Here is a 13,323-nt window from a genome sequence, read left to right on the forward strand (position 1 = left end):
TTCTTAGATGTGAGCAAATTTCATTGCTAATCCTGACCCAGCAGCATTGGGCTACCTGCCTTGTTTTGTGTGTGCTTAAAATTAGGAGGCATTTCTATAGTTCACTTTCATAAAATAAGAAATTTCAGATTTCCCTTTGTATCAAAAGCTGTCCTAGGATATATCCCCACCGTACTTAATAGATGAAAATAAATCCTCTTCACAGGAAGTTACAATCACATCATCTGAACAGGCCAAAATATGATCATGTCTAATTATATGATCTTATCCAGTTTGACTGCTGCACTTATTATATTAATAAGAATAAATTGGGGCTTGGAAACTGGCTGCACATGTAAGCCAAGCTTGTGACCTTTAGCAGGGCTGCTCTCTCTTAATTGAGAAAGCTGGAGTAGGAAGAGCTCAGCCCCTGGTGCACACACCCTGCCCTTCCTCACCTCAGCAGCATCCTGCAAACAGCTGAGAGGGGCAGGCCACTGAGGGAGCAGCAGTGAGGGAGGCTGGAGCTGTGGGAGGGATGGACACATCACCGTTCCCAGCAGTTCTTGGATCCAGCTGAAAAAGAACATTTTAACAATCAGAAAATACGCGGCCGTGAAGCTTCTTTCTATATATATATATATTTTTAAAAAATTTTTGATAATTTTCCGGAGACGGAGGCGTGGCAGCAGCAGGCAAGGGGCTGGCGCTGGGTTTGGTCTAATGAAGACATTTCTGCAGGGGCTGAGAGGGACAGACACCCCAGAGCCGAGCGGGGCAGCTGACGGCCATTCCCCGCTGCCGGTTACCGCGGCAACCGCCCCGAGCCATCCTTCCTCTGCCTGCTGACCCATGAATCGAATCTGCGCCTTATGCAAATGTATTCATCTCATTTCTCCCCTCGCTCGCATTCGCTAGCAGCAGACTGGCATGAAAGGGCATCAGGCAGCCCCGACCCGGCTGACAGGTGTAGCAGGGGCTCGGCAGCGCCCGCCGCCGCGCCGGGGACGGAGCCGTAATTAGAGCAAGGAACAGAATGAACGTCAGATGAATTACCAGGCAGCAGATCATATTTGTCAGGAAGGATTGCATACATAAAAATTAAGTGACAGTACATGCCGAGGTAATGAAAGAAAAATGAAAGATTTGCCTGTACACAGCTCGTGAGATGCCGGCGAGCGCCGAGCGCCGGCGGGAGCCTCCAGCCCCTGGGGCAGGGAAAGGCCTGGGCCCTGGAAACCTGCACGGGCACTCCTGCCAACCTCCAGCCTCTCCTGGGGCTGCCACAGGCAGCAGGAACCAGCTGGGGCTGCAGAGTCCACAGGGCACCACCTCGACTGCCCCTTCTCCAGGAGACGCTTTTCCATAGGGAAGAGCTCTTCCTGCACAAGCCCTGCCAGGAAATTCTGTTCTAAAGGTACTGGGTGTAGCTGAGGTGAATTTTACTACTTGTTACAATGTGGTGGTTCACCTTTCTTCCATAATTTTAGGCTTTGGTAACCTGAACATTAAGGTGGTAGATCTTGTTTTTCTAGGCGCTGTATTAAATACAGAGAATTTCCATTAATATTGAAAAGGATAACTTTTTTGAGAGCTGGTGTAATGTCCATTTTTAGCCAAATAAACTTGGCATTATCCAGAGCCCCTGACTGGCTTTACATTTTGAAGAAACAAGAGGAATAAGAAAAACAACGAACCAAACCCCAAAAGAAACCGATTTTACACAGAATAGTCTTGTTTAGGAGCAGATGATTTATTATTTATTCTTGGACAAGAATATACTTGGAGCAGATTTTCCTTTTGGGAGATTCACGTAAGTCAAATCTTCCCAGTTCAGAACATGCCAATAGCCCTGGATTGGAGTACATGGGGTGTTACACGTTCCTTCTGGTTCCTGCTTGGATGCGAGGGTGAACAGAGAGGAACTGAAGAGCTCTTCAATAAATGGACCATTTGTCTGCCTTTTTTTCTTTCTTCTGCTTGCCAAGCCAGTTTGCCATCTGAAACAAAATCCCAGGGCTTAGAAGGGCTGGTAATCAGGACTTGGTTAAAAAAAATGGACACAAGAAATCCACTGAAAGTGTCACCAGCCAATATCATGTGTGTGTTTGGAGTTCTTGGTTTGCCTCTAGTGCAATATTTGTGGAAGAAAAGAGAGATGCAGGATTGCTGCAGATAGATTTTATTATTTACATGTGAAAAGCCCAACCCAGCCTCAGAACTATAAGGAGTTCTGTAGAGTTGTGTGATTCAATAATAATGAAAAAAAAATAGAGAGCTTAGGGCAACAGGTCTTGTAACAACAGCTGCAATATTACACACAAACTATTTGTTGTTTTTCTCTAAGAGTAAGTAGATTGCATCTGCTTTTTTGTTTTTGTTTCCCCCATGAAAATTAGTGGGGGCACCTCATACTGAGATTTGAAGGAATTTAAAATCTATTTGTGTTTGACCACAGTTTTACTTCAGCTGGTTCCCAAATTCTCCTGGGAAAAGACCTGAGCTGCCTTGTTGGAAATGCACCCCAAAGAATGCAAAAGTTTAGAAAGGGATATTTGAGAACTCGACTGCTTTTAAATAATGCTGGGTGTTTTTCTTGGTAAGCTACAAGTGTGGGTGGGGAGGGTGAGCCAGGGGAGACAGCCAGACTCCCATTTTCCAGCAGAATTGCTTCCCTGCTGTGTTTGCACCACCAGGTACCACTAAAACATACTCAGTATTTCTCTCAGCTGTAGGTGTGTTCATGGAACATGCACTCGTGTTGCTCGTGCTAAAGCTGAGCTGATAGTTCTGGACTTTATCACTCTTTGAAAAACTGGGCAGTTTTTTGTTTTGCATGAGGCATTTTAAACACCTCAATGTCCACAGCCTGTAAAAATAACTGGAAATATCCTGCACTGATTTCAGTCTAGTGCAGTCTGTGTAAAGGTGTGGGAGAGCCTTGCTCAGCTGAGGCTGACATCAAACTCGGGGCATGAGCCTCTGAGGCCTCCTGAAGCATGAACTGTGTCTGGCTGTGCCCTTGAGCAGCCAGGGGTGAGCTGCTCAGGAAGCATCACTCGAGGCTGAGCCGTGTTTGCACGGGTGAGAGGAATGGAGTTTGAATTTCATTTCTGGGATGGTTCTGCCACCTTTGCCTTTGTGTTTTCCTGGTGAATTAAGCGACCCTGCTCCCAGTCTTAACAGGGAACAATTATCATTTCCCTGCCTTGGGTGTTGCAGCTCTCCCAGGGCTGCTGTAGCTGCCCAGGGGCAGTGCTGGGGTGGCAGGAATGCTCTGCCATCGCTGAGGGGGCTGATGTCTGAGTGAAGGGCTCCAACTTCCAGGAACAGAGCAGGAACTCCTTCCTTAATCTGCCCTATGGTTTTGTGACCTCTGTGACTCCAAATGCATTTCTCTCTACCACCTGGTGAATAGTGTTGAATGTGAGCAGTATTCTGTATTTTCAGCAGGGAAATGCTGAAGAAAGTTTCTGGTGAATAGTCTCCGATTAGACTGTTCTTGTCAAATTGACTAATGGGATGCAATGGTGAGCCCCGAGTGATTGCTCTGGAAACCTTGTGCAGTTTTCTAGAAGATGCTCATTACAGGAGATTCCCACGTAATGTTGGACAGGCCATAAAGAGAATTGGCCTTGTCAGTCTTTTATCACGACAGTTATTTAAAAATTAATGCATCAGTTTTGAAACGCAGAGACCTGCTTGTTTGTACATTTGCTGACAAGACCACGGTAATGATAGGTAAATGTGCCAGGTGGACTCCACAAAACGAGCTCAGGCTGGAGTGCTCCCGGAGCCATTAATGGGCTGGAGCAGCCCCTGTGCCCCTGCTGGGGGCTGGTGACACACTGAGCCCTGCCACTGCCCTGCCACCGCCCTGTCACTGCTGGCACGCTGCCCAGGGGAGGCGTGATGTGCAGTGACAGAGGGGCAGAGCTGCAGCACACAGCAGGGCCCTGCTTGGAGCCCACACGTTGTCTTGGCTCCCCGGTGACCTGGAGGTGCCCAGTGCCCAGGGCTGGTCTGGGCTGGGGCTGCTCCTGGCTGCTCCTCTCTGCCACGTGCCCCACGGCTCCATGAGCTCCTGCAGCACAGCAGCAGCCAGCAGGAGCTGCAGGTGGGGAAGTGTCTTACTCTGCTGCTCACTGGGGACTTCCACAAGTGTCTTCCACAAGTTCCTGGAGTGAATCACCATCTCCTCTGCAGCTGCATAGTTGTTAGCAGGAAAATGGATCGGTGCTGTCCCAGCCAAGTCAGCTCTTGTACAGAAAGCTGGCAGGTGTGTGGGGATTGCTTGGATTGTCCATCGTGTGGGTGTTGCATGCACATGGGACAGAGCCATGGAAAGCCTCTGAACGAGTCCTGCCTGCTCCTGGAGTCCAGGGAAGTCACTCAGTGTAGTGCAGTAAAAAGCCTTCCCTAGCAGGGCTCTGGTCTCCGCCCTGCACAGGGCCTTTCTGGGGCACTGTGCCAGTCTGACCTGCTCCTCCTCAGCATGGGAACAAAGTCATCTCCTCCTGTTGCTTTTCCCGTGTTGTAGTTTTTATGGAATTTGCAAAGATGTAACTTCTCATTAGAGTGCTTTCACACTGAAAGACAGGTAATTTCTAAAGTGAATGACCTGAAAGCGTGAGCTGAGCTCATCACAGAGGGCAGCTGATTGCTGGACGTCTTGAGTGTCCACATAAATCCCCTTCTCTGTGCTGGGCTACTCTGCTGTGCCAGGGCCTGGGGTTTGCCTCTCAAGGCTGTTGCTTCGTGCCCCAGAAGTCATCTGTGTCCCTCAGAGTGCAGATCCCTCTGCAGGAGGGAAGGTGGTGGTGTTCTTCCACCTCCAGCACCATCCCTCAGCTTGTTAGTCCTGCAGCTGTCTTCAGGCAGCATTTCAAATGGAGAAATTGTAAACTGAGTGTTACAGGCAAATTAAACATTTGCCATCTTGTGAGGAAAGGTCTTTAATTAGGAGAAGGATACACTGGAATGCCAAAAGGAAAAAAAAATTGACAGGGGACGGGCAAGCAGGAGAAAAGAGCATATACAGTCCTTGGATGTTTTAATAAATGATGTATCTGAGGATTATTTGATGTAGTTGAGACTGCCAGGATGTCTTGTATTTTCAGTACCACAACTGAAATTTATTTAGGATTTCAAAAAGAACCTTTTTGAGGTAAGGATTTTATTAATAATTTCTTGTAACTTCTGTCCAAAATACTGAGTCAATTTCTTTTGATAAAATACAGACCTGTGGAAGTGCATATAACTGTAAGTTGGGGCAGGGTTTGAAAGTTTGGAACGATTATCTTGTTTTTTTTCAGGCAGGTTTTGCATTCCTGGCTGGTGCTGGGCTCGGTGTGTCCCTGCAGTGTCACAGGGCCCCTGGGTCACTCTGTGCCCTGTCAGCTGAACCCCCAGGGATGTGCTGGTGTCACAGCCGTGGCACCCAGTGCAGGCTGGGGGGCAAGGGCATGATCTCTTCCAGTGGCCCTGTCCATCCAAGGCACCTGAAGGTTCTTGGGAGCCTGGAAGGGAAACAAGATGTTTCCCAAATGTCAGAAATGCAGAAGATGTTTTCAAGCATCTTCACCATTCTCTGCTCTGTGATATCTATTTGGTTCTAATCAGCTCCTTGTGCTACACCTGACCCTTTAAGGAAGCCTCTCTGTATGACAGAGGTTGCACAGTCACTTGTGAGACAATAACCCCTGGTTTTTGTTTTTGCAGTGGGAACTCCCTACTACATGTCCCCAGAGCGAATACACGAGAACGGCTATAACTTTAAATCTGATATCTGGTCTTTGGGCTGTTTATTGTATGAGGCAAGTATCTTCTCACTTTTCCCCCGGGTTTTCCATCACCACACGGTTTGGGACAGGAACTGAGTGGGTCAGACTGCCTGTAATCAACTTGTTGAGAATCTTTAGTGCAAGCTGACTCGTTTTGTGTTTGTGGTGCACCTTCTGAGCATGAACAAAGGGTTGTGTCACCCAGCACTTGCACAGAGGCACAGAGTTAATTTAGGTCACAGCAGATGTGGAGGATGAAGCCATGAACAGCCAGCTCCCTCCTTCCTACTGGGAGCAGAGCTCTGTCAGGGCAGCACAGTCAGAGTTTTTCCTGACTGCATTTGGTTTGAAAATAGCAAATTCATTTGAATGCAAGGAACTGTTTTCTTAGATAGAGTTCTGACCATTGCAGTATTTTATTTTTTGGACCTTCCAATAAAGAAAAAGAGAGGGTTTATGTAATGTGAAATCAATGTCTCTACTATATTATGGCTGGAAGTTTTCCTAGTTGGACCTTGTCTTGCAGCTTGAGGCACAGACTCACAGCAGACACGTTTGGATGAATGTCCAGTGTGCAACTGGTTCTTAAAAGCTATTACATGTATTTTGAAAATAAGTGTTATGATCTTGTAACTGCTTTTGGTTTTGTGATTTCATTTTTAGCAGGGGTCAAAGGGTATCAAACAGTGTTGTACTCCTTTATAATCTAATAGAAATCTATTTTAGATTGAGCCTTCTTCTAATTCAAGTGACAGTGCATGCCAGCATTTGGAAAGCTTTTATCCCCACCCAGAGAGTTAAAAATCCTTGGGATGTTTAGTCAAGACTATTGCTCACATCCTCTTAGGTTAACAAATTATGGGAACTGATGACATTTTGCTTCACAACACAACTTCTGGTAATCACATGAAATTAGAGAACAAACAGAAATGTCATTTATTTTGTGAGCACATCAGATGTGAGAACTACTCCATTCTGGTTGCTTAGGCCAACACTGGAGGACACGAGGGGTAAAGGGAAGTTTCCCACCCCATGTGTAAGGCTCAGGGCTGAGGCCAGGGCTGTGGGAGTGGCCCCAGTTGGATTTCCCTGCCCAGAGCTGCTGCACTGCTGGGCTCTGAGTCACTCCAGGCTGAGCTCCCAGAGATGGGATTCCAGATTTATGCAGAGAGAAATATTTAGCGTTGTGCTAAGATGTGTTTTTGTTGCAGGCAATATGGTCCCCTTATGGCACAGGAGTCTTGGTAGTCCTTGTATTTCAAGAAGCTGAATTAATTGCACACTAAACATAATTCTCTGGTAGGAGTAGCAGTACTACAGTAACATCTGAAAGATTTGGCATGTGAAGCGTTTTTAAATTTCCTTCCTACGTAGGTAAGCCTTAACTTAGGGAACAGGAGCTGGGAGCTATTGCAGATTCCAGGGAGGACTGGACAGGTACCAATTTTATGTTCGGTAGTTAAACAGCTACTTGACTTCTTAAACTTTCTAGAATTTTGAAAATGAACCCTCAGATCTGCGTGTCTTTGAAGGAACTGTTTTATCTGCTCTAATGTCTTGTAAGGAGAATGGTTTTCCGTTTGGCTTAGAAGTAAGGAAGGGATGCCTGTGTGGCTATGAGTCACTTCTGATCTTTCTCCAGATAGATTGTGTAGATAAGCTGCAGAGAGATTTAATGTACAAATTGCCTTCAGAGACACGTGTGTCCACTGGAATCCACTTAGGGAACATTGAGGGCTTTGGGACATGATGCCACATAGCACCACTTAACTTTGACATTGATAATCGTACAGTGATTTTTATTAAATCTTATCAATATAGTAGTAACTGTCTTCATCCCTCACTTCCTGTAGATATCTGTCAGCAAGATAACTTGGAGGGGATAAAAATAAGTTGTTAATTCCCAGAATGTAGCTACAAGCAATGACTTCAGCAGTTCTGGCAAGACGATCAATTTAAGCACTAACAGGGATTCCCATCTCTGGATGTTTGAACCAGTCGTGCTGCGTGGTGGGCGTTTTCCGTGGAGATCTGCCTGGCCTGGGGTAATTGCTCTAATCAAAATGTCAGGAGCAAACCCCAACGTAGCATCACAAACTGTAGTTAGTGAGATACTTGCAGTGCCTGTGGTCATGGCCCTGCAGCCCTGACTGCTCTAGTCACAACTGGGTGCTCTCCCTTTCCACTTGAATTTCCTGCATTTACCATCCCGAGCCCCACAGCGTTTCCTTTTCATTCCTTCTCTTTTGCGCGTGAGCACTTAACTAAACCTGGAATGAAAAGTTAATGGGAATTGGAAACCCCCTCTCAACCTGGCTGGCGTTATTGATGTGTGTATTGAGATCTTGGAGACCCTGTTTAACCCTTGCTGTGTTTTCCCTAATGCCCCCATTAGTGCTCTCCCTGGAGCAGTCCGTGCTGGGTTCTCTGGTTTGGTTTAACCGACTGAGAGCAGTTTGCTATCACTCCTACTTGGGGAGTAGCCTCTAATTGAACTCAGTAATTTTTCTCCTACTGATCTGCCTACTCCTGTCATGGCAGGAATGGAGTCACAGTGACACTTCAGCCTTTGCCTTCAAAAATCCCCCAAATGCTCTTTGGGATCCTGTCAGGAGTCACCCTCAGGTCCGTGGGTTTGTGAGGAGTATCTAGTGTTACTCCTGGTAGCAGTGGTGAGCAGATCCCTTGCTCTGCTCACTGGCAGAGAACAGAATTGGCTCTTGCAAACTGGCAGCACCGAGGGCTCTCAAATCCTTTGTGTTTCTGAAACATTTTCTGGTTTTTTTTCTCTCCAGATGGCAGCTCTGCAAAGTCCCTTCTATGGAGATAAAATGAACCTGTTCTCTCTTTGCCAAAAAATAGAGCAATGTGACTACCCACCTCTTCCAGCTGAACATTATTCTGAAAAGGTAAATTGGGAGTGTGGTTGCAGGGGAAATGGGGAGGTGCAGTGAGGTTTTCTCCCGGCACAGGGAAAGGGAACGCAGGAGGAGAACCCCCATATCTAGGGAAGAACAGGGGATGGCCAGGGGGCCCTGGTTACCTGGCTGAGCAAATTATTTTTGTGGTGTCTGAATACTGACAAGCTAAATCAAGACAAAAAAGATTTCCTAATGTGGGGAATACTGTGAAACTGAAAGTCTATGATGCTGGCAGAAACCAGCAGTGAGCCGTGGGAAAGCCCTCTCCTTGTTTCCTTTCCCATAAAACATTTCACAGAAGAGCACTCATATGTTTATTTATGAAATCTTCGGGGTGTGACAAAGTGGGGAAGGATTCATTTTAAGAAATGAAGAAAAGCTATTTAGTTTAATGCAATAAGCACCTCTACAGCAGTTGCAGGGGGGCTTTTTCAGTCCAGCTTTGTGTGTCTGAACGTGAGGGATGGGGGCAGCATCTGAACCAGTGCATAAACCCCACGGCCCAGTCCCTGCTCGCCCAGCTGCAGACATGTGTCTTGGGTTTCCTCGGGGCCTCTTGACATGAGCTTGACTTTTTTCTGCCTCACCTAGACAAAGCAGCTGGTTTTCCTTAACCTCCTCATTCCTTACAGTTGCTTTCTATTTGAAAGGAAATGGCTAATGGAATTCTAAATGTTCCCTGTGTCCTATGGGGTTTTTCTTTTGTTTCCCTCTACCTCAGCATCCTGAGGAGGAGGCAGGATGCCGGGAAGCACCGAGCTGCCCTCCACCCTGGGAGGGGCCCTGCACCACACCCCACTTTCTGCTTCGATTGTCCTTGCCAAGTAACTCGTGCAAAAAGATGCTTTGAGAGCTAGTGTGTAGAAGTGAATGTTAGATTATTTTTGCCCCAAGCCCCACAGCAGTGCCCAGCTCTGCGCCTCCCTTTGCCGTGCTGCTGCAGCCTGCCTTTCAGGATGTGCCTGTTGGCAGCAGGAATTAGTGTAAGCTGACAGATGTGTTTCCTGTCTGTACAATTACTGTCTGTTGGCTTCCCTCTGGCAGTGCTGAAGAGTGTGTGCAGTGCAGTGATGCAGTCGGGGTGAGAAGGAGGGTTTAGAGCTGCAAGGCGCCGGTCCCAGAGAAGTGCAGATGGTTCAAGCACTGTTAACGGAGGCTGTGCCTGTGGCCACAGCCCTCAGCTGCTGCTGGTGCTCACAGGAACAGCACAAACAGGGAATTAGAACAGGGCTCCAGCACCAACAGCATCCAGGGTGGTACTTCCTTGGAACAGGGCAGTGTTTGGGGCAGAGCCCCGCTTTAGTTTCCTTTCAGGGATGTTCCTCTCTGTGGCCTTTTGTGCCTCACCAGTCCAGACTCCCTGTGAGCGACTGCGTGCTGCTGGAGTGGGAGCAGGAGCTGGGATCCAGCCAGGAGAGGTTTTCTATATTGGGAGCAGATCTGCTGGTAACTGGAGATGTGTCTGGTGGTGCTGATCCAGGCTCAGCCCACTGGTTCCTGTAGGGGCTGGGGAATGCCTGTGAGGACAGAAGTGCCCGGGCTGTTTCATTGCTGCGTGCACAGGGGAGCACAGGGCAGCACAGCCACTGTGAACAGTCAGTACTGATAGCACAGGCCCTGGGCACAGCTCTAGAAGCGATTTCAGTTGTTTGTGGGAGTTCTGTGCTCAGTCTTTGGGGTCTCAGGGTTATGACGGCAGCAATGTCCCTGCCCTGAGCTGCTCCAAGTCACCAGAGCATGGGGCAGGCAGCAGGACTGGGCCTGGCCCCATCCAGAGCTGGAAACCTCGGGTACGTTCGTTAATGCAGCTGAAGCCGCGTGCTTGATAGCTCTATGGCCGTGCTTTTAATTACCGGTAAAATAATTGGCACTGTGGCTACTGGGAGGATGTGAGAAGATCAGAGGCTCAAGGCTGTTTTTCCTGGTGCCTCAGGGGTATGAGCAGCTTTCAGTGTCTGTATAATTAAAAGCTACAATCTTTCATGTGCACAATAAAGAGGGCTGGGAGGTGGGGAGACTCCAGCCCTTCTGCATTTTATTTATTAAACATAATCAATGACCAGTTTCTCTTCCTTATAAAGGTTTTTAGGAAGCACCAGGGTCTCATAGGTGTGTCCAGTGGGTGCTGGTCAGACTCGTTATGCTGAAAGGCTTGATTGGGTCTAATGCTGGCTGCTGGGGTTGGTGTGGGAAAGGCAGCACTGCTGCTGCTCCTGAGAGCACTACTTGGGCTCCCCCTTTCCTCAGTTTCCTTTCAGTGCCAGGGCCCTCCTCACCTCCCACCTCAGTCACACCTTGGAAGGGATTTTGGGTTTCTTTCCTTGTCTGCGTCCTGCTTGTGCCACTGGTGCCTCCCTCTGCCCCACGTTCTGCGCTGGCTGCACAGGCTGGCTCCTCCTTCAGGACGGTAAAATACTCTGGGGCTGGGGGAGATTTAAATCTTTAGTGAAGATTTGGTGGAAAAGGTTCTTCCTGGCTGTTCTGACAGTGGGACACAGACATGAGACAGACAGAACAACAACACTCCTGGCAGCCCCAGCCTCGTGCAGGAGGACAGCAGTCACTGAGGTGTGCCTCTTTTGGTGTCTTGCAGCTGCGGGAGCTGGTCAGCATGTGCATATACCCGGACCCAGATCAAAGGCCTGACATCGGTTACGTGCACCAAATAGCCAAACAAATGCACGTGTGGACCTCGAGCACATGAGCCCCGGGCGGGGCCAGCACAGCTCAGTCTTACTTGAATCCTTTTCTCAGCTGAAAGCGACTGGTGCCAGGTCACACAGGTGGGAGGTTGAGCACTCGCAGCAGAGGCTCCATCATTTGCAGGTTATTTGACAAGGACTCTTACAGGTGGTCGTGCTTTAACGTGAAGATTCTGTGAGGTATTGCAAATGATTCTTTTTATTTTTTATTTTTAAGGCCAATAATGTTACAGATGTAGATCATTTAAGGGTCCTTTCTTAAAACTGTCGTGTGTAATCTAGGATAGCAGCTATTACCGAGGGCTCAGCGTTTGCCAGACCTTCTATCTTAACTGTAATGTGAAATATTGAAATAATTCCTTCAGTGAAATCACTTTATACTAATGTAAGGATTACCATAGATTTTGTGTAATTTGTATAACTGCTACTTTGCCTCTTCTGCAAATGGTTAATAGCAAATTCAGTTTTTACTTGGTATATTTTAAAGCAGCCATTTATGTTTTTATTAATTTCCTCCTCTTCAGACTTACAAACTGGGAAGGGTTGGGGGGGTGGGAAACCCTTTTGTTTCATGGTATTTTTTTTTAATTGATAAGAGTATTTTGCTGATGCATTTCTCTGTCAGAGATGAGTTAAACATGAGCCTGGGGAAAAGAAGACAAAGATGGCAAGCAAACCCCTACCAGCCTTGCTTCTGCAATTGCTCCTTTCCCTCATTTTTCCCTTTTGGAATGGCTCTTCTTCACCTCCAGGTTCTTGTTTAAAACCAGTGTTTCTCAAAGCCAACTGACTTTTGGTGCAGAGACTTTTACATGTTCAGTAGTACATTGGGTACTATCGGTGGAACTTCAGCAGTGTTTTAAACACTCGGGAAATTTTTAAAAAAGAAATGAAATGCTCTGTGTGTGGAATTCTGCATAGGATCAGCCCCTTCTCTCAAACTGTGAAAGCTCATTACAGAATGTGAATGTTTGTAAAATCTCAACCTGATCCGAAGGAGCCGTCTTTTAACTGCATTACAATTGCCAAGCAGCTCGATTCCCTCACTGACGCAGTGACTGGTTTGGCTCTGGCAGTGGCAATGCTCAGTGCTTTGCCCAGCCGTGGACTCACGTTCCAGTGTCTCCATTCCGGGCGCCCGGCAGCAGGAGCAGGGCTGTGCTCCGGAGGAAACCCTTCAGCCTCTGCTGCTCCACGGCCCTTCCACGCGGGACAGGGGCTGGTGCCAATGGATAGTCGTGTGTGACACTTCAAATGCAGCCTGTGCCTGTTTGTTTGTTGTTTTTTTTTCTTAAAGAAAGCTTCAATCCTTAACTTTTTTGAACTAAGATTAGGGTTAGGGGGTTACATACATATATATGCTTTTAGTGGATTTTTTTAACCTACTTTTCTCTACTTTAAGGAAAACTGCAGTGCCATCTTCAACTACTTCCTGTAAAAATTGGGAATATTTGTATAGGGTACCAAGAAAAGCCATTAATTGCTGTGAATATGGTTGGTATCATTAATGCAAGGTGCCATTTTACTGAGGCTTCTCAGCAGAAAGTTGAGGCTGCTACTCTCAGGAGAGACGTGGGAAATTCAAATCAGCAGGAGAATGTTGTGGAGGCACCGAATTGCTCCCACCATTTCCATGCCAACCAGCTTGGTTATTTATACCAGCTTCTTTAGCACTTCCCAGGGCTCAGCCTGAACCTCTCTGTTCCACTGCAGCTTTCCTTGGAGCCACGGCTTCCAGGGAAGCTCAACTCAAATATGAGTATCTGGAGAAGTCTGGTCACTTTCTTGCTACATAAAATTTCATAGTGCTTATAAAAAAATGTATTTCAAAAGGTAATTTTTTGCAATTGTGCATTTTTAGATAAATAAAAAAATTATTTCCAAAATAAACACCTTTGTTTAAAAAACAAAAAAGTCCAGTATTAAGGTCTAAGTGCA

At 47.0% G+C, this 13,323-nt stretch overlaps 1 protein-coding gene and 1 long non-coding RNA gene across 2 annotated transcripts in view; both read left to right on the forward strand.

Moving 5' to 3' along the window:
• Positions 1-13,299, forward strand: part of NEK6 (NIMA related kinase 6) — a 44,488-nt gene extending 31,189 nt beyond the window's left edge. The window contains exons 8-10 of the mRNA XM_066332972.1: positions 5,701-5,795; positions 8,558-8,671; positions 11,277-13,299. Coding sequence (XP_066189069.1) covers positions 5,701-5,795; positions 8,558-8,671; positions 11,277-11,387 — 320 coding nt within the window. The 3' untranslated portion in view covers positions 11,388-13,299. The remainder of the gene's footprint in view (positions 1-5,700; positions 5,796-8,557; positions 8,672-11,276) is intronic.
• Positions 1-13,323, forward strand: part of LOC136369861 (uncharacterized) — a 174,069-nt gene that overhangs the window by 159,555 nt on the left and 1,191 nt on the right. The gene's annotated exons all lie outside the window — the stretch shown is intronic.

The sequence above is a fragment of the Sylvia atricapilla genome, chromosome 19 (genome assembly GCF_009819655.1).
Source record: "Sylvia atricapilla isolate bSylAtr1 chromosome 19, bSylAtr1.pri, whole genome shotgun sequence".
NCBI lineage: Eukaryota > Metazoa > Chordata > Aves > Passeriformes > Sylviidae > Sylvia > Sylvia atricapilla.